The following is a 27,402-nucleotide window of genomic DNA, read 5'->3' as shown; positions in this document are numbered from 1 at the left end:
GACTTATATATATACTTATCTGTAAAAGGTTAACTGCACTAAAACCAAACCACACTACATTGAGACTTCTCATTTGGGTTTGGCTGATTTCATCCTGAGCCTCATATTGTCCAGAGCAAACATTTGCATGACCCCAAAAAACATCCAATAAAGAGATGCATAGCTGTGTTAAGTGTTATTAATGTAGATAATATCATCCAAATTTCGATTTAACTCTTTTTGTTGGGTGTGGCTTTAGTTGCTTCTTCTTGCCTGAGGTCTCTTTTCGGGTAAGGCAAGGCAAGGCAAGGCAGCTTTATTTGTATAGCACATTTCAGCAACAGGGCAATTCAAAGTCCTTTACATAAAACATGAAAGAGCAGTTATAACAATTAAAAACAATTTACATTTTACAGTGCAGTATAAGAATTTAAAGAACTGAGAGATAAAATACGTGAATAAAGAACAGTTAAAACAGTTAAACATATAAAAGCAGATAAAATAGGTTAATTGAAAAAAGGACCAATATGTCAGACATCTCAAGCAGTTCGGTCCATATCTCTGGTTCATCTCACCAACAATGGGTCCAGATGCTTCACATGGCGGTTTCATTCCCCATAGTTACAGAAGCTTTAGTCAATTTCAATGCAGTCGTCACCACAAGACTTAGTTCTTTTCTTTGGCAAACCTTGCATACCCGGAACGGTCTTCAGGGTAGTCTCGCTTTGCCGGACCGGCCTCCTCCAAAGCGCGCTGGAGGAGAGTCTGGCTATTTTTCAGGTTAATCAAGTGACTAACAAAGCGGACATTTGTAGGAACTGGAGACAAAACAAACTGACCATTAACAAACACCCTGGGGTCTCCAGCTAATGTTCACAGTGTAATCCCACTCAAAAGGAAAAAATTATAATTAGCCCATTAGATGGGAGCGCTTTACCTCTGTGCTCATTAAAACATTCACTGCAGATGAAGACTGTTAAAGAATGAAAAAAAAGTCACATTGTATTCATCAGTTATAATTAAAAAAATATGCATGCAATCAAACATTACCTCCCACCAACATTAAGACCTCCTGGAAATGTTAAAATGTCTGAAAAAGCATCTGTACACGAGTCCTTTTCCACCAAATGAGAAGGGTGCGTACATTGGCCTTAGCAATTAAACACACACTAACATGCGTCAGGCCAGCTCTAGCTATTAAATGCCTTGGTGTCTGTATTTTTAGTTTACTTGATGCATGCAGGAGCAGGAAAAGCATGTTGCAGAGGAAAAAGCTTAGAAAGTTAGCGCTAGTTTGTTGCCTGTTGATCGAGGTAAGACACTACATTTTACATTTTGCTGAGGGCCGCTGTTCTATAACTGACCTTTGACCATTTCCTTTTTAGAAACTTTATTCTTTTCAGTGGTGTTTTTTTCTTTCAAGCTTTGTTATGAATTCACTGAGGTTTAAGGGTGACTCCACGTCCACGCCTCTTACTGGTGAGGAGAAAGAAGCCTCTCATTTTGCCTCTGGGCACTTCAAATATCAGCAGGAAGTGCAGACGGTTAAAGAAAATCTGCACGCTTGAATCTGCTCTCTGTGTTTTAGCATTAATGGAAACATGCTGAGACAAAGATACATCTATTGCTATATCATTCAAAGTTAAAGGTTGGACCTTGGAGCTTTCAGTAGTACCATGCAGTCTTAATTTGTTGTTGACATGCAAGGCAGCAATCATGGATTGGTTGCAATCCATCTCCATGATAACTGAACAAACTCCACCTGCTCATTAAGACTGTGCTATACTGTTAAAATGAACTGTGTTGGGATTGTTTTGCCAAACTAGTATTTCTAAGAATGAACTTTCATGCTTTGTCCTGGGCTGTTTATGAGACAAAACAATAGGGAGACTTAATAAAGGAGCAACCCAGATTAACAGGCTGGAAAGTGACCCAGTTTATTACCATAATTTATTACAATAGACCACTAAAACAATTACAAAAATATGCTCGAGTAGAAATCCTTTACTTTGCTGAGTAACTGATGAGAAGGAAAATAACTGATGTGATAACTACTTGGGATATTATTTTTTTTTAAATTAGAATGTCCAGAAAGGAATGTTACACATTTTGCATAATAAATATCACATAAAAACATATTTTAGATATTTTGAAATATCAATACTTTTTGTTTTTCTGTGCCAATCTTCATTATTTATTTCACAATTTTGTATCATCTTCAACTTAAACCACTCAAACCTGCTATCAAAGCGCTGATTGGCTGTCGACATTGGGCGTGGTGTCAGTATCTGTCATACAGCTGATTGGTTGGCGAATCGTAGAGGGCGGGGCCTTACTGTAGCCTCGCTGTCACACACACACATACACACAGATAAGTTAGACCATACATTCAACCGTAACGGAATAGGGGTTTTTTAACTGGAGTTTTGCGGGGGATTTTCTACATTATCTATTTCGAAATTACCGAATTATTAAAAGTTGGCGGACCACCTTCTTTTTAACAACTGACAGTTGCGTTTTTTGATTCTAAAAATGGAGACGTTTAAATTAGTTTTTTGGGTCATGCCGGTGGAGTAAAGCGAGTGTGTTTGACTGGAGAAGAGGAAGGAGGATTGGGACATCGTTGAGAGGATTTCAAAGAGGAAACCATCCCATACCGAGCAAACATCAACTAATGCGAGCACAAACAGACTTGGGTCTTGCTACCAGGAGCTAATTTCTAGCTAACAACTGTTGAGTTTTGGGGGGTTTAATGTGGCTGAGTTTGAGTCGAGTGGTTTTCTCCGCAAATGACGTGGAATAGCACGATGAGCAGTGGCTACAGCAGTTTGGAGGAGGACTCCGAAGAGTACTTTTTCACGGCCAGGACCTCTTTCTTCAGAAAACCTTCGGGAAAAGTCACAGTGAGCAAGGTAAACACGATACACTGTTCGCTTTTTCCCCAAGATAACCTCTCTGTACGCTGTTTGTGTCTTGTAGACAAGTAGACCAACTCTAAAAGTCAGGTCGTCTCATTCAGAAAGAAGGGGGCGTCGCTTAGAACTTCATTCAACAATCTGTCAAATAAAAAGTCCCTATCTTACTAGCAAAAACGCATATGTTATAGAAGTCAACTGAAACTCATTTGCACTTCTTTATTAGTCATACTTAAGTTCGGCATACATCCAGTAATTAAAAAACGAACGCATTTAAATGAAATGATCACTTTTAGAGTTTGCTCACCTGTTGTGTCCTGGTAACTTCGCCCAATAAAATCCGCCGTGGAAGGAGCAGAGCCAATTGAAAAACTAATGATTTTCTAATGATGTTCTCTATGCCGAAGTCAGCAGAAGACCCGTAGGATTTGTTAAATTGTGTGTATATATATATATATATATATATATATATATATATATATATATATATATATATATATATATATATATATATATATTATGTTTTACCTTTCACATTGGCTTGCCTATCAACCAGGAAACAATACATCGAGTTAATTGTTTGGCAAGTGTTGGAGCAAGGTATAGGAATAATTGCTAAACAACCAGTTTGTGGCTTTTTTTTTTTAGCCTACATTGCATGTACGTGTCGAGTTTCCTCCCTGTTGCAGATAGTTCAATTGTATCAGTTATAGAGGTCTTAGTATTTAAAATGGTTGCATATTAAGGGACGCTAAATGTAATACTGAATCAACAACAACACATTTTAAAATACAGAAGTAGGAGACTTTGATCAGCAGGCCAGTGGTTATTACCTTTAGGGAATCACATGAGCCAACCACAACCCCAACCTTGTGACCCATTTTGGCCTCGTCTCAGAGTTTAAACAACCCGAAATATAATTATGCGTGCCAACCTAGATTTCAATTTGTTTGTGAATGTTTGTTTGTTTGTTTTCCTTGCCTGCGGAACTGAAAGAATTAGGTCTAGACTGGGCATTGGATGGAGTTAAAACCAAAGGCATTCAGCTTTGCATTCAATTTGTCTGGAACTCAAAAAATTAGGTCACTCTAAATACTGGCCCTCTATAGTCTTCAAGGGGCCCTCACTCGCACTGGTCCACTTGTATGTACTTTAACGTATGCTAACAGTGTATCAGACAGTATTGCAAACACAGCTGTTTTGTTCCACACTTTTCTAAACTCAGCATACTGTAACAGAATTGAGCCATTCTTCTTATCTGCCCACTTAATGTGTGTGTGACATGGATTGCTTGCAGATTCCTCATGGCAGTGTGCGTTTGTGTGTGTGGAGTGGATGCACAATGTGGCCCATACAGTGCTGCCTGAGAGGTTGTGACCTGTGGTGTCTAAAACTGTGTCTCCCGACCTTTAAATGGGACCTTGGCTCCTGTATGGTGGTTTCCCACATGCCAACAGTAATTACAACTAGAGAAGAGACGTGTCCTTTGGGAAGAATGCGTTAGACTGCTGCATGAAATTACTGGTTTTCTATTGGAAAAATACAAAGTTATTGTGAGATTCGATGTGTATTTATTCATGTTTACCATTGAGGTGTACTTATACTTTAGTAATGGATTATATAAAATACTGGAGTTGGCTAAGGCTAGGACATTTCGAGAATGTGGTAACTGTAGTAAAGCTGGCAGTATAAATGAAAGCGTTGTGTCAGCAAACACCAGTGCACCAACTGTGGCTAGTGGTCATTTAAAGATGTCCAAGATGGAAAACAACAACAACTGTTAAGCAAGATGTGAACATATAATTATACTGAAGCTGTGGTAGTAAATCTAAATTAGGCACATTGCAGTTAATTTCAAGACATAACTAATCGGAGGCAACACCATGTTGAGATTAGTGCTGCAAGTTACGATGATTCCTAACTGTAGCTTGACCCATATTTGATTTTTGAGGTCAATATCAATATGCAAAAGTTTATTAACGATAATTTGGCTGATTTCTTTTTGACGTTGACTTTATTTTTGACTACAAAAAGGGATGACTGAATGTGACTTCAGTTGGACTTTGTTGACACAGTGTCTCCCAGGAGAGAGGAGACATTTCTCATTAAAGGTCCATACTGTATGAAAAAGAGAAGTTTAATAAGCTTGAGAGTAAACAGAGAGATGGAGGACAAACGGAGAGAGAGACACAAAGGCAGGCAGACAGATGGACGGACGGCTGGGTGATGAACTGATTGGTCTGGATGGTCAAACAGGGAAATGAGATGTAACAGTCTGGCCGGACGAGGATTTATCTTTATATCCTACACACACACACACACACACACACACACACACACACACACACACATACATATACATTCTTGCCCCTGTTCACCCACTCATCCACCTTTTCAGTGTGTGAATGGTGTTTCTGTTGGGAAATGTCACACTGACCAGTGGCTCTGTCCCATGAAAAAAGGGTAATCCCACCCAACCCCCAGGACCCACACACACACACACACACACACACACACACACACACACACACACACACACACACACACACACACTGGACAGCTAAAGCAGCTCATCTTCAATTCAAATCATCCTGGCAGACTGAAGGCTTACTGTGGTTTTATTCATCATCTTTCACATGATGTTTGGAGCTCGTGGCCATGTTGCTTGCACTTACACAGACACAAAATTAGTCTTATTTTTACAACTATGCAATTTATTGACAGAGCACTTATTTTAAACAGGCTTTAGAAAGTGCTTTACAGAAATAGCCAAATATCCCTCCATCATGGTACAGTACATTTAATGTAGTTTGCCCTGACAGTGCTTGTGTTGTGCCTGTGTAATGGATGGACGTCAGCAGTTGGTTCTTCACTTACCAGTGTCGGCTGACCATGAATAACTTAATAATATAGGTCTACATAGTGTAGGGTATCTAGAGCTGTTCTAAAAAGAAAAGTTTGGACCTTCTCACTCTGTCTTAATCAACGTTCATGCATGCATCAATAAACCTATATAGTATTCACAATATTGCAGTTCGGAGCTGGTGCTCTAAAGTGTGGCTAAGGGTTGCAAAAGACAGCCAATGTACAATGTACACTGTGCAAAAGTAGATGCAGGGAGGAAGTTTGTTTATCAAGAATCTCATGCAGCCTGGTATAAGATTGCTTTGTATTTGATTCAGGCAACTATAGCCTGTCCAACACAAGTAAAACCAAGTTTAGAACCTTAAACTTAAAAAAAAAAAAAAAAATCTTTTTACCAAAAGGTAACCGAACACACCTCCTCATATGTGACAAACTACTGTTTTGGCAGCCTAAACCTTTGAAAATGAAGGTGCTTTCCATGTTTTCCATACAGTATTTTTGTTTCTTTTTCTATGAGTGACAAGTGTCAAGTACTAGTCTTGCTTTGTTTGGCCTTTTTAGTTTTTTAACAGATATTTTATGATTAAAAAAAGAAGCAATTTTGTTAAGTTTGTACAGCTACTTGTGTTTAGACACTATTTAACATTTGAGAGGTTTGGCTAGTCTGGCACAGTCTATTAAATATGCCATTTAAAATATTTTAAATTAAAATGTTCAGTTTGAGGGTGTTGAGCTCAGAGAGGATCCTAAATCATGAAGCATTAACCCCATTACTGTCTTAGTGCTTTCCAGAAACAGTGCATCAGTCACACCACTCATAAATGTTCACTTCCCAGCCTTTATATCAGCTTATGATTTCAGCTGCAGTATTACAGTACAGCATTAATAATCTTGGCCCATCAGAGGAACTTTGTGCATTGCACTGTGGAAAAATAAGTGGTATTTCATCATACAGTAAACTGTCCTGTTCCAGTGACCAGTTTACAAAGGACACCAGTGTTCACAATTGAAGAAATAAAGTGCAGGCTGTGTTTTGCCTTTCAAATGACTTGGAGCCAACAGACATCATGGAGTACAGTAATAACGGGAGGTTGTTTGTTGTTCCCCCCCACTGCTGACCAGCCAATCCCTCCCGGAGCTGATAGATTTATGGTGCAGTATTTTTTTTTACCTGACCACGCCCTGCAGGCCTCACCAGGTGTGTTTTCCATGATGTCATTTCTGTTGGTTATCAGACACCGTAACAATCATTTCTTTGCATCCATTTTGAGTCTTTTTTTATTTTTATTTTTTTCAATGGGATTTTTTTGTAATCCCTGCCCACATTAAAGTGAGGTCATTCTTTACTGTTGAGTTTAGATTTCAACTATCCTTATCTGTCGCTGTGGGAAAAGTACCTCATGTTTTTATCTCCAAGGGCAACTGATAGACAGACTAACTGCCTTGGTGGTAGACAGATTCAGATATTATCGCTGGGCATGGGCCGGTATACGATTCTCACGGTATGATAACCTTCAGCAAAAATATCACAATTACAGCTTTAAAATGTTTTTGTTTGTTTTTTTGGGTTAGAAAAACCCACATTTTTTTTCCATTGAACACAGTGTATTTTATTTTTAGACACACTGCACACTGGCAGGGAGAGGGATTTCTAAACTACAGTTTCTCCCCTTGACAGCTCATACCTTAGGAATGGTATGACAGAAAATGTTAGTGGTTTTGTAACCGTGACTTTTTCAAACCGCGGTATATAATGAAACCGGTAACCGACCCATGCCTACTTATCGCTACTTCTATTTCCTTCCCTCTCTTTAGTTCTCACACTCAGTAAACCACTGTATGGCATCGCCAGTTTATTGCTTGAGCGAACCTTTGCAGACTTTATGCATTCTTTACCTGTAAACTGAAACTGTTTTTCATGCACCATTTGGGCATTTCTTGTGTGTTTGTCGTTTATTGTTCATCTTGTTGTTGCACAAGAGTTTTAGCTCGTGACCCCCTTTTATAAAGACACAATCTCTACTTTTGACCCATTGTTACTGTTTGCATTTGTCCCTTGGTTATGACAAGGGCAAGCAAAGAGTTTTGATATACAGTAAATTTAATAATTCAAAAAACTGCATGTTTCTAACAGTTGCGTGACCAAAGACGTAACAAAACCCCTGGTAAATATTGGAGATGTATTTGAAAGATGGAGACAGCTTAGAGCCCAAAAGGAGGCTGAGTTGGCTAATTTCCCCCTGAACAGGTAAGCATTAGCTTCAGGCTAATTTATCACAGCTACTAGGGATGGGCATTTTATTTTAGTACCCGAGTTGGTTACTTGCAAAAACAATTGAGACGCTGCCAGTAAAGTGATCCCGACTGGTCGGCGATGCTAACCCTGCTAACTGCTAACGTTACCGGAGGGCCAGGAAAGTGGGCAACGGCTGTTTACGACGTGTAGCCTGTTCAGCGGCCGTAGCTGACAACTGTGAGTTAGTTTAAGCTAAGAGAGGGGCCTGCATATCAGGAAGAGAGGACTGTGAGTTTGCAGGGTGTTTAGTGATTTTTGCCATCATTTTAAGCCAATAAAGTGTGTATTTCAGTCGGGTGGAGAGGACGGCAAGGTAGTGGCATTTACCGTAGCTAATTCTAAGCCGAGGAAGTGTGTCTGTCCGTCAGGTGGAGAGGACGGCGAGGTTGTTGTGTTTTTAGCGGTTCCTACTGTAATTCTAAGCCGAAAAAGTGTGTCTGTCAGTTGGGTACAGAGCTCCGCGTGAGCACGGGCTTTTATGACTGTCAATATAGCCAGCATCTAACGTTAGCTACTCCGCTGTGCTGTGAAGAAATGTCTGGCTATGTGAGACTAGCGTCTAGCAACGTTGTTGCAGATGCTGTGATCTCTGCCTGGAAACCAATGTGAACTTCGAGTCTGGGGAGGAGGGTGTGGGAGAGACGACTCTCTCCAGTATTATTTTAGAATTTATACTGCAGTAACTAGCTGTCAGTATTACATATTGCACCTTTTAATACATTTTATGCATATTTTTTAAGTATTGTTTTTTTTTACCTTGTTTTTGGTCAGGAAAGAAGAGCCACTAAAACAGCATTCACGGCTCGGTCACTTCAGCATTTCGTGAGCTTGTGAGAATTATAAGGTTCTATCTCCACTTTTGGCCAAAATTGAGTTTTTGACATAATCTGATCCCTTATGTATTTATTAATGCCTGTGTTATTTTTGTAAAAAAATATTTTCTTAGTTATTAATAAAATAAAATAAAACTTTGATGCTCAATATCTCAGAACTACCCTAAACGGAGATAGAATCTTATAATTCTAAGCTCACGATTTGTCTACATTCCTGTAGAATCCGTTAAGTTCAAAGGCCTCTAATAGACAATAAGTGAACAGATAAATTATACAATAAATATGTAACTAAAGTGTTCCTGCAGTAGAGGTGTCAGCGTTGGCTTATTTTCATTAAAACACAAGCTTTGTTAAATCCAGTGTGTTCCCCGTCCACAAAACATGTGAATCCAAATCTGCCCTTCCTCACATTCTCCCTGTCTAGATTTCCTTCCTCTGTCTGTTCAACCTCACCCCCTGTCCTTCTCGCCCCTCCGTCCTCCTCTCTTCACCTCCGTTCCTCCTCCTTTGTTATGTCACTTCCTGGCTGTTCTTCTCAGCCCTCTGTCCTGTTCTCTTAGCACCAATAAGTCTTGTACACAGCGGTGAATGGTTGTCTTGCTGACACCAAATGTCTCTGCCACAACCCTGTATTATGCACAGGTGGCCAACTTGTACGATGCTACGTCTCTCCAATTTAGCCAAAGAACTTAGCGTCTAAACTCTTTGATTTAGCCAGCTGGTTTGCAATGTACAACCATACTTAACGTCAACTTGTGACAAAACTACGTTTGCTAGTTTATTTGCAACCAGTTGATGGAAACGCTTCTAATTCGCGTTTTAAAAGTTCGCTTAAAATTTGCTTGACAATTGGATGGAAACATGACTACTGTGTCACATATTTCTTCTACTGACACCACTTCTGTTTTTTTAAACTTGATTCCTGACTGAAACTGTGTCACGCTCCTGACATAGTTTCTACTCCTGTTGCATTTGATGTTAGTTTTAATTTGGCAAACACTCGGCACTAGTTTTATCTTGGCAGCAGCCTTCTGTCTGATATTGTATCTATAAGCCTGCAAGTTCAAGTTTGGGTTGTTTCTTCGGCCGACTTAATGTTAATGTTGTTACACGATGCAGTAGTGGCACCTAGTTCATCTGTTTATTGAAAACCATGAGAGCAAAAAAGGATTTCACAAGAGTCCGTCTTAAGTCTGTGATTATAGCTTCTTCGATTGCATCAGAAAGAGGGTGTGTGTGTGTGTGTGTGTGTGTGTGTGTGTGGTGAATTGCAGTTTAAAGTCCTTTCAGTCAACCTTTATAGCGTTTAGACTCACAACACTGCCATGCCAACCATAAACACAGGAGTAAGTGTTAGTTCTCAGTCTCTGTTGATGTTTGTACTGTATGTCCATGAGGGCAGGAGACTTGATCAACCAGTTCTTTTAAAGTTGGTACTTGACTTGAAAATGTGTTTAGATTTAGTTTTAGTTTCATGAAAACATCCCATTAACTTGTTAACGTTAAGTTTTTTTTCCTGACAAAACTCATGGAAAGGATTTAACTTTAACACTGTAGTGGATGGCAATGTCAGTTCACCACTTTGATCCAGATTGAAATATATCAATAACCAGTGGATAGTTTGCCATGGAATTTGTACAGACATTTATGATCCCCAGAGGATGAATCTCAAGGAAGTTGACATTTTTTTGTTAAATATTTTAGTAACTTTTTAAAAATGAAATTGCATATATTTAAAAAAAATTTAGCGCCATCATCCGGTCAAAGTTTTAATTTGTCCACTACTTTGGTTTTTGACCAAATTGACAAACAGCTACTTTAGTCTTGTTTCTGCCAGAACAAATGTAGTTCATGTGTTTCGATATTTCTCAGCAGCAGTGATGTCAAAGTTTTCCACAACAGTTCTGACTTTCATTATAAGTTTTATTGTCCCTTGGTGGTTGTAACTGTTGCTTCAGAAGCTTTGACACACACTGACAAAAATAAAATTCACATGGCATACTTTACTGCATTGAGATTACTTAACGGTAGATAACTAATTTAATCTATTCACAGCTTCAACCCAAAAGTAATGCATTAATGTCAAATATCAAACAAAAGCTAACGTCATTATTTTTGCACATACTGTATGATATCAGTCAATCTTGAGCCAACACAGATGTGTTGATGTGTGTGTTCAGAGACCTATTGCAGGTTGGGAGTTTTTGAAGTCCAGTCTCTGTTGACTGTCTGCAGGTTACATAAAGCTTTTTATGAGACTTTTTCTGCCTTTTCCTAAGGAAACATAAGTGGAATTGTTCTCAACTGTGCGGCCCTCGCTATCTCTACAAACAGAAACGGAGTGCTTTTATGCCTGGAAACACACACACACACACACACACACACACACACACACACACACACACACACACACACACACACACACACACACACACACACACACACACACACACACACACACACACACACCCAGCAATGGGCTGTTTTATAATAAGATAAATCTGCCTTTGAGAGGCACCTGCGTCATGGAGAGTATGATGTGTTTATCAGGACTGTGTGTGAGGGAAAAGGGAAAGTTGGAAAGACTATATCTATAAGGATGCATTCAAGATACAGTGTATTGGCCTATAATGGCTCTGGAATAACGATATAATCCGATCTAGGTCTTCTATACCTCCGATGTGATGCATATAATGTGACTTTAAGTTCTCAGAAAATGCTCCACAACAGCTACTAAATGGACCTCGTGGTGAGATTGTTCCTTCAAGAATAAACTTTTAACATCAAGATGATGATAATGAACTGCAGAAACGATCAGTTGATTAAATAGCTAGTCGGTTGAAAGTAAATTAATCAAAAATAATTTTTAGTAGTATATTTATCAAGCACAAATGCCAAACATATGCCAAACAGTCACATTTTCCAGCTTCTGAAATGTGAAGCGCTGCTGCTTTTCTGTTTTTATGCCATTTTAAATTAAATATCTTTACACAAAACTAGCAATTTAAAGACGTCACCTTGTATTTTTCTAGACTAAACTATAGAGTCAGACAGATTAATCGACAATAAAATTGACCATCAGTTTTTCAGCACTACAATAATTGCCTGTATCTATCCAGTCCTACTTGCCTTGTGTGTCAGTGTTGAATCACGCAACCAGCTGCCTTAAAACAGACTCTACTGTACAGCTCATGTCCAGACTCTCTGAACAGGTGGTCAAGTGGTTTCTAAACCCTCCCCCTTCTCCTCCTTTTCCTTCCCCCTCTTCATTTTACCTCTCTGTGGAGAAACTGACCACTCGTAGAATCATATTACAAGATGTAACCTGCCTCGTAAGGGCACTAAAGAACTGTATTTTGACTTGACATGCCATTTTCCTGTCCTCTCAATTTTGCTCTATGATAGGTTGTTATTTGAATGTATTTGCTTGAAAATATCAGAACTTCTTTGCTTTTTCACAGCCTCCAAATGCGGGAATATGCTGGTACTCCTAATTACAGTACAGTATATCCGATAGATCGGTATCTGCGTACTTTTCTGAATAATTTTACAGTTGTTGGGGTCATCTGTCATCCTTTTCTTAAAGTTTAGAAGTTTAAATTGGTTTTGCTGTTTAAAAATGTGTAATTATTTAAGTGTGTTTGAATAAAAATGGGTGGGCCTTTCTGCCCTGCTATGATCAGTAATGAAGCATGTGTTGGTTGGTCTCTGCTGTTGCCACCATGCTCTGTAAGCTATCCCATCACATACCAGTCTTCACTTAGAAACTCATCTGGGAGCAGTTTAGACCAGCTGTGATCTCCGGGCAGACCATTATCACCAAACCACAGCGCACTTTGAGGCGGTTTGGTGCCCTGTTTGATGTGCAAAAGAGAAAGTGAGTGTCTGAATACTGATAAATGACAAGGCAGGTTTACTGATAGTGTTTGTTGATGTGTTGAAAACCACCTTCTCTGAAGGTTCAAAGAGGTGTGAGAGTTAAGGCTCTGACACACCAACCCGACGGCCGACCGTCGGCAGAAAAGGCAGTTGGACTGACTGCCTCCCAGAGTTGGTCAAAAAAGTGCCTCGGAACACACCGAAGCGACGCTGATCTCGTATTTTACGAAAATAAAATACGAAACGTGTTTCTGAAAACATTTTAAGCGAGAGATAGGCCGTGCAGTTGCTGAATCGGTCTTCAATTCAGATTGACAAAGGTCAGTTTAAAAGATTTTCGTCAGATTTTGAGAGGAGTTTGTCACGCTCATCCCGCTCATCATTTCTGGGTTAGCACTTCACCAATCAGATTGGTCATTGAGTCCGACCGCCCTCCCACCAACTCAACAAGTCAAATTGGCCAAAATGAAGGCAGACGGCTCCTCCGACTGATGACGGCACAGAACACACAGAACACACTCGAGTCACTGACCTCGCCAGACTGTCCAACGGCCGATAATCGGGTTGGTGTGTCAGCGCCCTTAGTGTTGTGGTTAAAGTCTGGGCGAGAGGTAGGAAAGCTGTTCCTGAATCCTGAATGTTAAGGTGCGAGTTTAACGTGTGAGCAATGTTTCCTTCTTAATTAAACACAGACATTATTAGAGGAAGATGCCCATAAGTAACATGAAAACTGCCGTACTGAAATGTCAAATATATGTTTGAGGTATATTTATTCCATTATTGAGAAGTACATTTTTCAGCTGTGAAATGTCCTGCTCAGTACATATCAAAAATGTTTTCCAGCTAAACAAATTAGTCACTCGATTAATCAACAGCAAATTAATCACAACAATTTTGATAATCAAATAAGTAAGTTATTTTAAGAAAAAACAATTACTTAAATGAAAATAGGTCCTTCATAAAAGTGTTCACATCCAGGTCTGTGAATTACCTTGAGTAGCTGGTTCAAGATTTCTGGAAAGAGACATTGCTTTTTCAGTTTTTTAAATGTATTTCTATGGCGCTTTGAGCACCACAAGCCACGTGTCATCAAGTTCCAGTATATTCAAGAGACGGTGGACATCTCTTCCACTGGGAAACTCGCAACAAAACAATCTGTACTGATTAATAGCACTACAGGTCAGAGGAAAGTGTATTTTGGATTTTGGGGTGAACTGCCCCTGAACTGCCCCCTTTTTAAAGTTACAACTTTTATTACTTTTATTGTGATATAAAAATGGAAAAAACTATGCTAATTCATCAACATTGTTGTCATTTAAAAGCAATGGATTCAGACTCTGCTGCTGAATAACTAAGTGTAATGTGTTCAGAAATAACATGAAACAGTGTTATTGCAGTAAATGGCATTCCCCACTCATCACACCATACCATGCATAATGTTAGGCTTTACACATAATAATGGTGACTGACTGACTTGCGTGCAAAATAACCCATCATCCTGTGTGTCATTAGTTGTATCATGAGACACTTAAAATGGAGGAACAATACCAACGCTGAACTTACTCACATGGTGAATTGCACACATTTCCAACTAAAAACCTTAAAGGTCTGTGGGTTCTGGATGGTGCTGGCTGATGATTATGTTGAGCTTAGTGGTGGTTTTGAACATGTTGTTGGATATCACTCAGTCTGTGTTTTGGCTAGCTTGATGTGGGAAAGTGTGTGTTTTGTGTGTGCGTTCAGGCTCTTTGGAAGGGATTTCCCACTGTTGCAGAGGTAACTAGATCGGCATTATAGTCATTATTACACACACACACATCTCACAGGTATTGTTACATTATCTGGCCCCATACAGACACACCTGCCTTTGACACCCTCATTTTGTCCATTGTATCACAGCAACAACTTGTTGTACTCTGATACCACATTTGGACTCATTTCTACTTTTTCACATGAGTTGTGAATACCTTGCATAAAATATAAGATGACTAAAAGCAAGCTGTTGACTTTTGTAAGTTTTTTCTTACCAAACTGGATTTATTGTAGGAAATTACCTATAGGGATTTAAGATGTGGAATTAAATGGTTGTCATTAAAGGGATACTTTGCTGATTTTAATCCAGATGTGTCATGTCAGTGTGGGCAGTGTATGCAGATGAATGGCAGCGGTCTGCCGAGATCAGCCATTCATCTGCCCACACTAAGGTGACACAGGGCTGGATTTAAATCGACAAAATGTCTTCTTAAGATAGGTTGAAACTTTAGCAGTTCAACTGTGGAGAGATTGTGTTGTTAAAAACTTTCAATGTCACTAAATGATACAAGGAAATAGTAAAGAAAAAAAGCTCATAAAGCTGAACACCAGAAATGTGTTGGATGGCTGAAAAATAAGGAGAAAAACATTGTTATTATTTTAAGTTTTTGGCGTTTTTGCTGTGGCACCAGAGAAAAGCTCATGTTGTTACCTAATATGTGTATAATGGAATGGAATTGGACATTGTCCTCATATTAATATGTTAGCAGAGAGTTGAAAACACGTTCTAAACGTATGCATTAATGACTGTTCCCTATGTTGGAGGTACCCAGAGGCTCTATATGATTCTCAGGTAGGCGGAGTGTCCGACAGACTGAGGGTCATTTAGTAATAAAGTTGTCAGATATGACTGATGGTGACTGGCGCCTTGTTCTGTTGCTTCATATCTGACTCATAGAGGCTGTTAAGAGTGTGAACCTTGCTTTCATTATCATTCATTACTGGAGTTTTGTTTGTTTGCTTTTGCTTTCTTTTGTTGAATTTCTTTAGATTATATTTTGTCTTTGTGGCTTCGTAGGAGTTTAACCATGTCATTAAATAGCATTAACAATGCTGTTTTTCCACATGAAAGTTGATGATGCAAGACTGTAGATTTATATAACATAACATTAATCTTATGAAGTTATTTTAGAGTCTGAGTTTTTAAGTCTTGAGCCATGTCCACAAGCATGTGTGTACATGTATGTGTATCTGACTCAGTGTACTATTTTGCTCATTATTAGGTCTTTAAAATAATGCATATTGTGCATATTCGCTGTGAGCCCAGAAATAAACCCAAATTTGTTTAATTTCAGAATTTTATTTTATGTCTTCATTATCGCTATAAAACCTTGTATATATACCTTTTATATATATATTCCCGCTACACAATTACAAAGGTAGAATATAATAATGAGTTAGTGCTGGTATTAATACAAAAAATCAACATTAGAGCTGCAATGGTCACTTAATCAGTCTGCAATTATTTCATAATAAAAATAATATTCTTTGACTTCAGCCTCTCAAATGTGAGGCATTTCTATTTTTTTCTCTTTTTGTTTTGATGTAAAATTAAGTATCCTTGGGGTTTGGACTGTTGCTGAGACAAAGCAAGCTGTTTTGAAGACATTTGTCACTATTTTCCACACTTTATGGACTAAGCGGTGAAAGAGGAATCAAACAAGAAAAACAAGTTATTAGCTAATAAAAACAATCATTAGCTGAAGCCCTACATGCATGTACCGTATCCAGTGGTGTTTAGCTTTCTGACAAATAAAACTCCCCTGAGGACGTCTTGTTGGCTCACTGTGTTCAAACGCAAACACATAGGCTACACACCTCAATTTTTCCTCCCAAGGTCCGAGCCATGTTTCATAATCTCAAACCCCACATGCTTACTCACCTCCCACATAACCCACACTTCTCCGCGCATGTTGCTCAATTCCTCTTGTGTTAACAAATGTGTGCAATTTAACAACCTTTTTACTGTTTTGTATTTTGCAACCTTTTCACTTCAGGAACAACTCAAACCAAACATGAAATCAATGTGTTTGTGTGTGAGAGAGAGTTGGCTAAGCAGTGCCTGTTTAAATAAAAGCCATTTCTCAGTCTAATGAGAACATTTCTCAGCAGTTTAGACAGCGGCTCCAATGTGAGCTGACCAACATTGGACATGTTTTAAATGTTCTATTTATCTCTGAGGCAACCAAATTAACTGCATGACTACAGTAGTAGTTGAGTTTGGAAAGAGGCAGCCAGGGACACTTCTCAAACATGAGGTCAGAATAGTATTACTACTAAAAATAGAAAATTAATTTCATTATGAGAAAGACGTTTTCTTGATTTTTCTCGTTCTCCTCTTGTTTGTCTCCGTCTCCTCTACTGCACGTTCCTCCTTCTCCCCTTTCACATCCTCATTCTTCACTTGTAATCAGTCTTTCTTATTTTTCTCTTCCTCCCTCGTCCTTCAACCTTCCACATTTTCCTCCCTAGTTCTTCTCTTCCCCTTTCTTCTAACCTCCTCCTACTACCTCCCCCTTTTTTCTTTTGCTTGTCTTCTCCTCCACATCTTTCGTCTTTCCCCTCCTCTTTGTTGTAGTTGGTTAAGGTCTTGACAGAGGACCACCCAGCCCTCCCAACAGCCTCCTTGTGGTCTCCTCACAGACTCCTCGCAGAGAGTTGAACCAGAACTGTGTATCCTATCCTGTACTCTGCTGTCCATGTTGTACTTACTGAACCACTGTGGAAACACACCGACCGTAGTACTGCGGGGCGATGTCAGTAGTCCACTGTGGTTCACATCATTGTGTCGAGCCCGGCTTCTTGTCTCTATGTGGTCCTGCTGGTTTAGTCTGCAGGTTTCACTTCTCTGTTTGCAAAGACAATAGAACCATTTTGACCTCTTCTCTTCTCTTCTGAAGAAACATCCGGCAGTTTTACTGTACTTATGAGTACAATTTTGAGGTAGTTGTCCTTTACTTGAGCATTTTCATTTTCTGCTACTTTTTACTTCTTTACTACGACAATTAGCGCTGGGCGATGGGGAGAAAATCGGATATCAGGATATTCTTGACCAAATACCTACATATTGATATTGCGGCGATATTCTAGGATTGACAATTGGTGCTCTAACAAAATATCTTCACACTTAGATTTTAGATAAATAATCATCAGTAATGTGGACATAATGTCAATGTGGGGAAAAGGCAAATAATAGAACAGTTACAACAGTCTGGTAAGTGCAGAAAAGTACATCACTTTACTGTAATGCCGCCTTTTAAAACCAGGAAAAGACACTTAATCTTAGACGTTATCTAGTCTCATATCACGATATCGATATAATATCAATATATTGCCCAGCCCTAACGACCGTTCAGATGGAAATATTGTACTTTATACTCCACTACATTTATTGAAAATCTTTAGTTACTTTGCAGATTCAGATTGGTAATTGATATTAGTGCTTTAACTGCAGTTTCATATCGAAAACACTTATACCAAGACGGTATATGCAAGACAGGACAGCTTCAAACCAAACACGCAGGTATCTGTTTCAGCCTTGAGGCTCTGGAAGTCACCCAGGTGTAAACGAATAGTGTTTACATAAGTTAGTTTATAGAAAAAAAAGACAGCTGTGGTTGCTGAATAGCTTATATCGTACTTGTCTCTGCATAACCAGGATTGGGCATTGAGAACCGATTCCTACTTGGAATCGTTTCAAAAATTAGGATTCCACTAGAATCGTTTCTTTTATTGGAATCGGTTTGAGGATTTGGTTTCAAATCCGATCATCGCTTCCCAATTTAATAGGCGCAAGTTTTGGTTTCCAAAGCGGCCGGGGGCTGGTTGGGTTGCAGACTTGGAGCGCAGTAAGCAGCGCTCTAGTGTGGCTTTATTTTATTGAAATAGCCCTGTTAAATTGCAAACCACCATTGAATCAAAATAAAACCTTCCTCTTATTTGTGAAAATAGGCATGTGACCCGTTTCAACTCCACCCCTCAAAGACTCTGAATCGAGAATCGATAAGAACCGGAATCAAAAGGAAGGATCGGAATTGAAATCAGAATTGTTAAAATCCAAACGATGCCCAACCCTATGCATAACCCAGATGGAGCGATCTATAAAAGGCTTTATCAAGGCTGCATTGTATCTACTGTTTGAGAGTCCATTAACTCGGGAAGGTCCACTTAAGTAGAAGAGAGTTTGTTTCTGTCCATTAGCTGAGGATCGTCTTGTTATAGAGGAAAGGTGTGAGCACTTCCACTTGTACAGCACATTAACGTGGCGCTGTACATGCTTGCGTGTGTACCCATTAGTGCAGGAATGCTGGGAGGAAAGGTGTGGCCGATCTCAACTTCCCCCCGTGGACTCAACAGGAAGTAACATAGAGAGGGTAGAAAAATGGACATTAGATAGACAAACAGACCAAACATTGATTAAGTTTCACCAGAGATTTTATGAAAGGCACTTATGTTTTGAGGATTTTGCAGAAAGCCTCTATTGGAACATTTTTGAAGGTTTTACTGAAGGAACACTTTATTTTACAGGTCCGTAAATTTCGATCATTTCCAAGTTTTCTAAAAAAACGAAACCTAAAAAAAACAGAAACAAGTATGTAAAATGGAGACCGTGTTAATTACTTATAATTTCATGCCAAACTAGAGAAACCTAGACAATGTTTTAATCATTGCACAGCTTAACTTATTATATTTCACTATGTTCTGATATTTTAATGACCACACTGAGAGAATGATTGTCAGAATAACTGATACAGAAAGTAACTGATAAATAAAAAGTTACTTTGCTTAAACTCGCAGCTAGCTAAATAAAATAAAAAAGCAATCTCAGAAATGTATCTCTATTTTCTGTATAATTACTCCCAAAGTAGATTCAAGGAAACCTTGAAAAACATTTTAGGAAAATATCCGGAACTAATTAGTAAATAAAGATTTTGTCAAAATAGTAAAAAAGGTTGGTTGAACAATTGGAGGAACACGTCCGACTAGCAGCAGGACCAGTATGATATAACCCTATGGTCATTTCAAACACACATAGCTTAGAGGAAGTAAGTAAACACAGGGACAGAAATAAAATGTCTTTCTTGTCCTCTTTAAAATATAGGTTAGATTTAGTTAGCACAGCCAAACCACTGTTTAGTCTGCTTATAACACACACACACACACACACAAACACTCCACTGCTTTAGGCGCTATTTAGCCGAGCTAAGCGTGTTATTTCTGCACACGCACGCACACACACACACGCACACACACACACACACACACACACACACACACACACACACACACACACACACACACACACACTCTTACATGGTGATGTCATCTATTTACAGACAGTGGATGCAGACGAGCGGGACAGTGTTTAACAAAGGCAGCAATGCTGCAGGTGTGTGTGATCAAAGTTTGAAGAAGAAAAAAAAAAAAGAGCCATATCTGTCTCATACATACCAACATGCAGACTAAACTTTAACCACCTGAGCTATTGTTAAACAGCAGTCAGGGAACAGGGAGACTCTGACATGGAGATAAAGATAAAACGTTATCGTTCTGGCTGTTTCCCCTTAGCTCTTCTTTTTCTGCCTTGTCACTTTTTATTTTCTCCATCTCTTCTGCTTGTTTTGGTGTTTCCTGGTAGCTCTGGTGCCAAAGTAGAGTCTGTTCTGCTTTTTAATGCTCTTCTCTTTGCAACAAGTGTAGACATGCAATTTAATTATTCCCTAAATATTGAATCAAATGCTTTTCTCTAGTAGTCTATTCTAGCAGGGTGATGAAGAATAGATCTGCTGTCATAACAGGAGTTTTTGGCTGATTTAAAATTACCAAATGAAGTGTCTTTTATATTTCTGTCTAATCAGCATTCACAGCTTCAATGTTCGTCTTAAAACTTAAAGATCTGGAATCAGTGTTTTCCCTACCATTATAAGGCTTAGGCGCAGCACCCAAGCCTTTTTGGGCAGCACCTAAGCTGAATGTAAAATCAATGTGAGCATCAAAACTAACTAAATGACTTTCCTCAGATCTATTGATTGTAGTTGGTCCCCAGTGGACTAAGTTTTGTCTTTAAGCTTTGTGAGTTATATACTTATGATCCGCTCCAGCTTTTCCAACATTTTAGACATGGATATGGTGATAGTAATAGTTCAAAATGGAGTTAAATTGCATGTTTTTTTTAACTGGAAACTTCAAATTTTTCTTTAAGGAGGACCCCCTAAACCCAACGCCAAATATGTGCACTTAAGTCTTCCACAAACCTAGGGAAAACACTGTTAAGTGAGATAATTATCCGTTTCTGGTGCAAATCATCTTCTTTATTCTTCTTTGTTATTGAAACACAGCTACCGTCTGTCTTTGTCTTCTCCCTCTGTCCTCCTTTCTCCCCTCCCCTGTCCAGTGTTGATCTTCCAGCTTCAGTGGGAGGATTCGCTGTGCTCTTAAATAGGACCATGACCTCATTGTGTTGTAGCTCCGCTGTGCTCTGCTTCTCTTGTTTGTTTGGATTTGGTCGCTAACACCCTCCTAGTTCCTCTTAACCCTCTCTATCCGGAACTGGACACACTTGGCATGCATACTCATGAGGACTAGAATGATATTTATATGGGCCAATAACATCACCATGGGTCTGTATCCGAAGCTCTCATATAATGGAGCAAGTGTTTTCTTTTCTTCATTTTTTCTTTCTGTGGATGGTAAAATGGCAGATAATCTCATTACCTGTCACTTCCTGGTAATAGTAAGCTTTGACTCATTTGACCCGGCAGGTGCTTAAAGTGAAGACAGAATGGGGAGGGGGTGGGGGGTCAAACTGTCAGGTTGACAGACACATGCACACAGACGGGTCACCGTCCCTGAGGAGTTTGCTTTATGCACCAATATAGGGTTTAAATATGAGAGATTTTTTTAAAACTGATAACATTTTCATTGAATGTGTCTGTAGTTGTTTGTTTTGCACCAACTTTTAGTACCTCCCATAATCTATTAAATTATTTCTTTCAATTTAATTGTCAATGTCAATTAGTCTGGGGAGTCTGCTCTGTATTTTCTACTGCACAAGAGGCGTGATCAACGGGCATAGTTCAAATGACTCTAAGCAATTGGATAGTCCTAAAACCAATCAGACCAATGATGCGGGTGACATAGCAGCGACAGCGGCATCAACGGGTTGCTGCGCATCGGTGGCCGGCTTGTTGAATGTAAACAAGAAGCTGCTTGGACACTTCTCTGTAGTCATCGTGTTAAACACGCCAATAGCGCGCCAGGTGGATAAGCCAGTTTGTGATTGGTCCCCGCAGATTTGTAACGGAAGCAGGATAGATAAAAAAAAATCTATCCCTACTTTTCAAATGCTTGTTTTGTCCGAACGACCAGCAAAACCCAAAGATTTTCGGTTAACATTCATATAAAAGCAAATGCTGACTTTTGAGAGGCTGAAACCAGCAAATGTTTGGCATTTTTCCACAATAAATGACTTAAATATCAATCATCAAAAATGTTGACCTACTGTAAATCAATACTAAATCAGCGTTGACCAACTGATTTCTCAGCAAATGTTTTGTGTACTAACTTAAAGGTGCACTATGAGTTCCTGCATGTTTCGGAGCAATTTCATTTTTGTCTCAAATCGCAGGCATCTCTCCTTGATCCGCTAGCTGCCTGCCCCCTGAGTACACCCGGTGACAAAGCCCGGTCTCGGGAGACAACACAGGGGTCGTAAACGTTAAACAAACACTAGGGGCACAGGCTGTGCACCAAAATACAACAAACCACGTTCCAGCCAATCAACAACTCACGCTACTTAATCACAATGCACGCTCACTAAACCCCACCCCCTCCCCCAACCATCTTGTAGGTGATTGGCTGGAACGTGGTATTCAGGGGGCAGGCAGCTAGCGGATCAAGGAGAGATGCCTGCGATTTGAGACAAAAATGAAACGGTCCCAATTTCTACATAACAACGTATTTATGGATGCTGAATGCAGCCTAATGATCCTATTGGAATCTTCCAATAGAATAGAATAAAAACCGGAATAGAAAGAAGATCCTTTTCTTGTAATCGACAATAGTTTTAACGCCACATATCAGCAGTTCTGTAGTTTCACCTGTCTTCACCTACTGCAGAGGGATCATCGAAATTCTCTTTTAATCTAACCCAAACATGTTTAATGTTGTGAGTAATTCCCTTTAGCTTGCAAACAGACTGGCATTACATTGTTAGAAACTCTGCAACTTGCGTGTGCGTGTGCGTGCGCACATGCTGCACTGGCACCTTGTCTTTCCAGCAGTGTGTGTTTTCCATATAAGGGTGTGTGTGCCTTCAAAGCCTCCCTGGATTGTGCTGTGTGTTTTTGTGTGTGTGTGGTTTTTAATAGACATAGAGGAGGTCTGTACTATGCCCATGTAAGCACACACTACACTGGAGATTTGAATTCAGTCTGAAGAGTCTGCATTGGCACTCACATACTGTACACATAAGACAGAAGATATAAACCATCAGGACAGACTTTAGAGCTGTTGCATCCCGTTTTATACATGTAGATCGTCACTTGTTTTAAGGCTTAAAATTAATTAACTTTAAGACAATGTAGCTTTCTGTCTTCATGGCCTTGGTTGTTTTGTTGACACACAATACAATTTGGGATAGTCGAAAGAAGAGCTCACTAGTAAACGGGTGAAGACAAATGCTTTAGTCATCACACTGTATGTAAATGTGGATTAAGGCTGCAACTGATGTTTTTTTTTTTAATCAGTTCATTATTTTTATCTAAATTTAGTACATGATATGTGAAAAAAGGCAAGTCTCCAGAGGCCAACATATAGTGTTTCCTTATTTTGTCGCAAAATGGTGTAATTAATAATGATGAGACAGAGAAAATGCGGGCATTGGGTCAGCAGTGCCCTCCCTGGACGAGCCTCCGGGCCCGAACCCGAACTAGCTAAATGTAATTGATATGACACGCTTACACAGTGCTGCCTTGGCGGCTTTCTTGCTTAGCAACTTTTCAGACTCTTTTTGCGTCTTGCTGAGAGAAATGGAGGCTTGTTTTAGGGCTGGGAAAAAAATCGATTTGATTTAAAAATCGAGTTGGTAGGTCAAATCGATTCATATTTTCAAAAAATCGATTTTTTTAGATTTTTTTTCAGTCCAAATACAGTATAAATAATTTGGATGTTTAAAAATCTTTGTTGCACAGTGACTTTTCAGTTAGAGAAAGGGTTTGCCTGTGCAATGTTGTTTATGTTGATGCACTTTAATTAAATACAATAAATATATATTTTTAAAATATATTTACAGTTCGCAGTTATTTAGTTTTAAATGGAAGGGGGTAAAAATCTAATCGAAAATCGAGTTTTTATAAAATAATCGCAGATTTTTTTAGGGGAAAAAATTGCCCAGCTCTAGCTTGTTTATCAAAACAAATTCGCGGGGGAGTAACCCCCCGCGCCCCCTTACAGAAGTCCCGTCTAAGCCTGTTTATGTAATGTTTGCATCGGCCCAGAATGTTTTTCTTATTACTAGCAGTCAGGGTGGGGACATTATGTTTGTCTATGTTCCACCTTTTTCCTGAAAACCATGCATCTGTATTACATTTTAATTGGTTCTAAGGTCAGTGGACGGGCTCTTTACAACGGATTGGACATTTTGGGCTTTGTCGTGTGACCTAAAATATAGTTTTACATGTGATGCAGCTGCTGTAAAATAATAATAATTGTGTAAGCGTGCTTGGAAGTGTTGATTTCTGGTTGCTACTCACATGCAGATGTTTGTCTCTGTGTGCTGTAGATGTGTTTATCTATTGTCTATATCTAGAACTTTCTCTGTCAGCTAACCTCTGTTTATGACCTTCCCCACCCTCTACAGTTATTTATGCATCAACGCAGTGTCGACTGCTGAGTCCTCACATACAGTAAAGCCTCTTGTGCAGCTGACTTGACAAACGCATGTGTGCATAGCCTACATATCACACACATCACAAGCTGTTTGAATCAGTTGTTCACACTATTCAAGTCCACATGGCCTCCACTCAGTAGAACAAACCACTGTTTTAGCCTTTTCTTTCTTGCATATTTTGAGTTTCCTGCAGGAGATTTCCATGTTTTGTATAAAGTTGGAAGTCAGTCACACAGCATGGGAACCATGCTGATTCGAAAAGTGTTTTTGTCATGTGCCGACCCTCCAGCAGTGAGGGCATTTTTTTTACACTTTGAGTCCAAGTCTGAGATGATTTTTGGGGAAAAGGAGGAAATATACTGGTTGCTAATACGGTCTTGCCGCAATGCTTTGATAAAAGGTCTATTTTTTAATTGTACTCTATGTTGTGCTTGATTCTCAGTGCACTTATTAAGTCATCTCCTCGCTCCTTATTATCCTATAAGTAGGCTGGGTCACATGAAAGAATACCACAAAGCTCTATTTTACCCTAAAGCCCTGTTAAACAACATAAACAAGCTATATATAAACTGTATATAAAGGAAGAACTCTACTTGTGCACTCGTCCATGTGTCCTGCTGCTATTGTCTTAACAGAGATTGTATTGTTTTATGATCTCAGTTGACTTGTTACTTATCGTGTCATTTTTCATCCCTCTCTCTCTCTCTCTCTGTTATTTGTCAGGATGTGGAGAAGGAGAGAGAATTACGGACAGAGTTCAGCAGGGAGGAAATCAGGCAGAAGATCGAGCAGTACAACATGCTGACCAAAGACCACCTTAAAATGACGCTTGTGAGTCTCACACACACACACACACACACACACACACACACACACACACACACACACACACACACACTGGCTGAGTCAGTGAGTTGTATGTATTGTATGTGTTTCTACTTTCATAACAGATGAACAGTTGTACAAGGCACTCTTTTACCAACACTGGATCCTGTAGATATTCTGTATGCAGCTGCCACTACCATTAGACTGCAATATGACATTTACCACAGTGCCGAAGCAGCCGTTTCACTCACTCAATTCAGGATGTTTTCATTGCTCTGATATAACTATGTATGTTGCTTTATAATATTTGTTTGTTTGTCTTGTGCTCGACCCAAGGAAGAATGGTCTTCACTATGGTGATGACTAATGGGGATCCTTAATAAACAATAAACAACATTGTGACTTGTATGAAAACGTTGCATGGTCATCAAGGATATTCAACGCACAATTATACCTGTGTTTCAATTTAAAAAGCCTTGATATCCTAGCCTAGAAATCTAGATGCAGCCTAGTGGCAGCAAATTTATTTTGCAGCCAGGTGGTAATAGCCACTCTCCGTTGGCTTGCGAGCTGGAAAAACCAAACTCTGGTCAGGCCAATCACATCGTGTATAGAGTCGGTGGGCGGGCTTATGGCTGCTGCTGCTGGTGAACGGCGGTCTTCTGGAAGACTTGGAGTTCAGCTTTTCTTTGAGAAAAGAACAAAGAACGGCACTGAAGTCATTTTTAAAAAAGGAAGATGTGTTCGGAGTTTTGCCGACCGGATACGGCAAAAGTTTAATCTATCAACTACGTTCTTCGTTGCTCTGCCTGGTTGTAGCGCTGTCCTATTACGTTCAGAGGGAATTTGAAAGACAACCGTTTATCCCGCCCCTCGGATTGAGCCCTATCAATGGTGAGTTCCCAGACCCGACATCTGGATGTGGGTCTGGCTTGTTAGGCTATTGATATCCACTGGTGGATGAAGTAATTGATCCTTTAGTTAAGTAATGTAAAAAGTAACTATAGGGAGGGAGTCGAAGTATTAAGTAGCATAAAATGAAAATACTCGCGTAAAGTACAATTATGTTAAAATTGAACTTAATTACAGTACTTGGTACCTAAATCTACTTAGTTACTTCCACCACTGCTGATAGGAGTTACTTTTGTCCATGTAAATTGTCCATGTTACCTCCAAAGAACGAGATTGAAAGTGAAACTGAAATTGAAGTCCATTAGTAACTGGAAACTTATTTGAGTCCTTAAAATGTTTAGACAAATGGAAATTTGAATATCTACAAGCCCATGCAATTGGGCAAACTTGATCTGCTGAGAAAAATGATGTGATTATGATCGAAAGATCTACAGAACAGCTGTTTGTAAAGTCACAAACTTTTCTGTAATCTTGTGTGTTCCTGAATAAATACGCCAAAAGCCTTACTGTAATTAACCACCTATTCTAAAAAAAATAACCTGTTAATATAAATTGCAGCTGTGATGTCCAAACCCTTAGAGTCCTGCTGGCTTTTAATCTCGACATTTAAAGGCGTGCTGCTGTTTCAACATCCACGCTGCCGTCCTCCGGCTCCCCAGCATTCCTCAGCAGTCACATCAGAGTGATGTGATGTGATTCCTGCTATTGTTCTCCCCCACACTGTTTCCCTTGGCAGCGTGAAAGGTGTCTTTAGTTGTATTCAAAACCATGACGCACCATAACCATGTTGAATCTAGTAAAAATAAAGTATTTGGGGCAGAGAAGAGGATTTGTATTGTGGGATGTCTACCAGATAAGAAAATGTAGATATTTTGAAAATGACACAATTAAATAATCATATGGAGTATAATGTAACTTTCAGAAGCATTTTGTATACAGGGGAAGTTGGGGGATTCAAATTGTTCCTGGGGAAGTCAGTAAAAACCAGAGAAATAAATTCATGACTAGAAGATATTTTGCAGCTTGTTTCAACCTTGAATTAGCTCAGGTGTGGGGCAAATGTAAAGCATGCAGACAGTAGTCTTTTCCCACACCTTTCTTTCTAATTCTGTCTTCCCTTCTATCTTATCACTTCATCAGTGATGCAGATGCTGCATGTCTCCCTTTGTCACCCTGTCTAGTTTCAGCTTGTGTCTT

At 39.3% G+C, this 27,402-nt stretch overlaps 1 protein-coding gene across 1 annotated transcript in view; it reads left to right on the top strand.

Annotated features, from left to right (window-relative positions):
* Window positions 1-2,327: 2,327 nt before the first annotated feature.
* The window catches only part of rassf3 (Ras association domain family member 3), a 34,966-nt gene continuing 9,891 nt past the window's right edge, over window positions 2,328-27,402 (top strand). Inside the window, exons 1-2 of the mRNA XM_028570843.1 lie at window positions 2,328-2,891; window positions 25,192-25,299. Coding sequence (XP_028426644.1) covers window positions 2,769-2,891; window positions 25,192-25,299 — 231 coding nt within the window. The 5' untranslated portion in view covers window positions 2,328-2,768. The remainder of the gene's footprint in view (window positions 2,892-25,191; window positions 25,300-27,402) is intronic.

This window comes from Perca flavescens, chromosome 23 (genome assembly GCF_004354835.1).
Source record: "Perca flavescens isolate YP-PL-M2 chromosome 23, PFLA_1.0, whole genome shotgun sequence".
Classification (NCBI taxonomy): Eukaryota; Metazoa; Chordata; class Actinopteri; order Perciformes; family Percidae; genus Perca; species Perca flavescens.
This window is presented reverse-complemented; position numbering and strand designations above follow the sequence as displayed.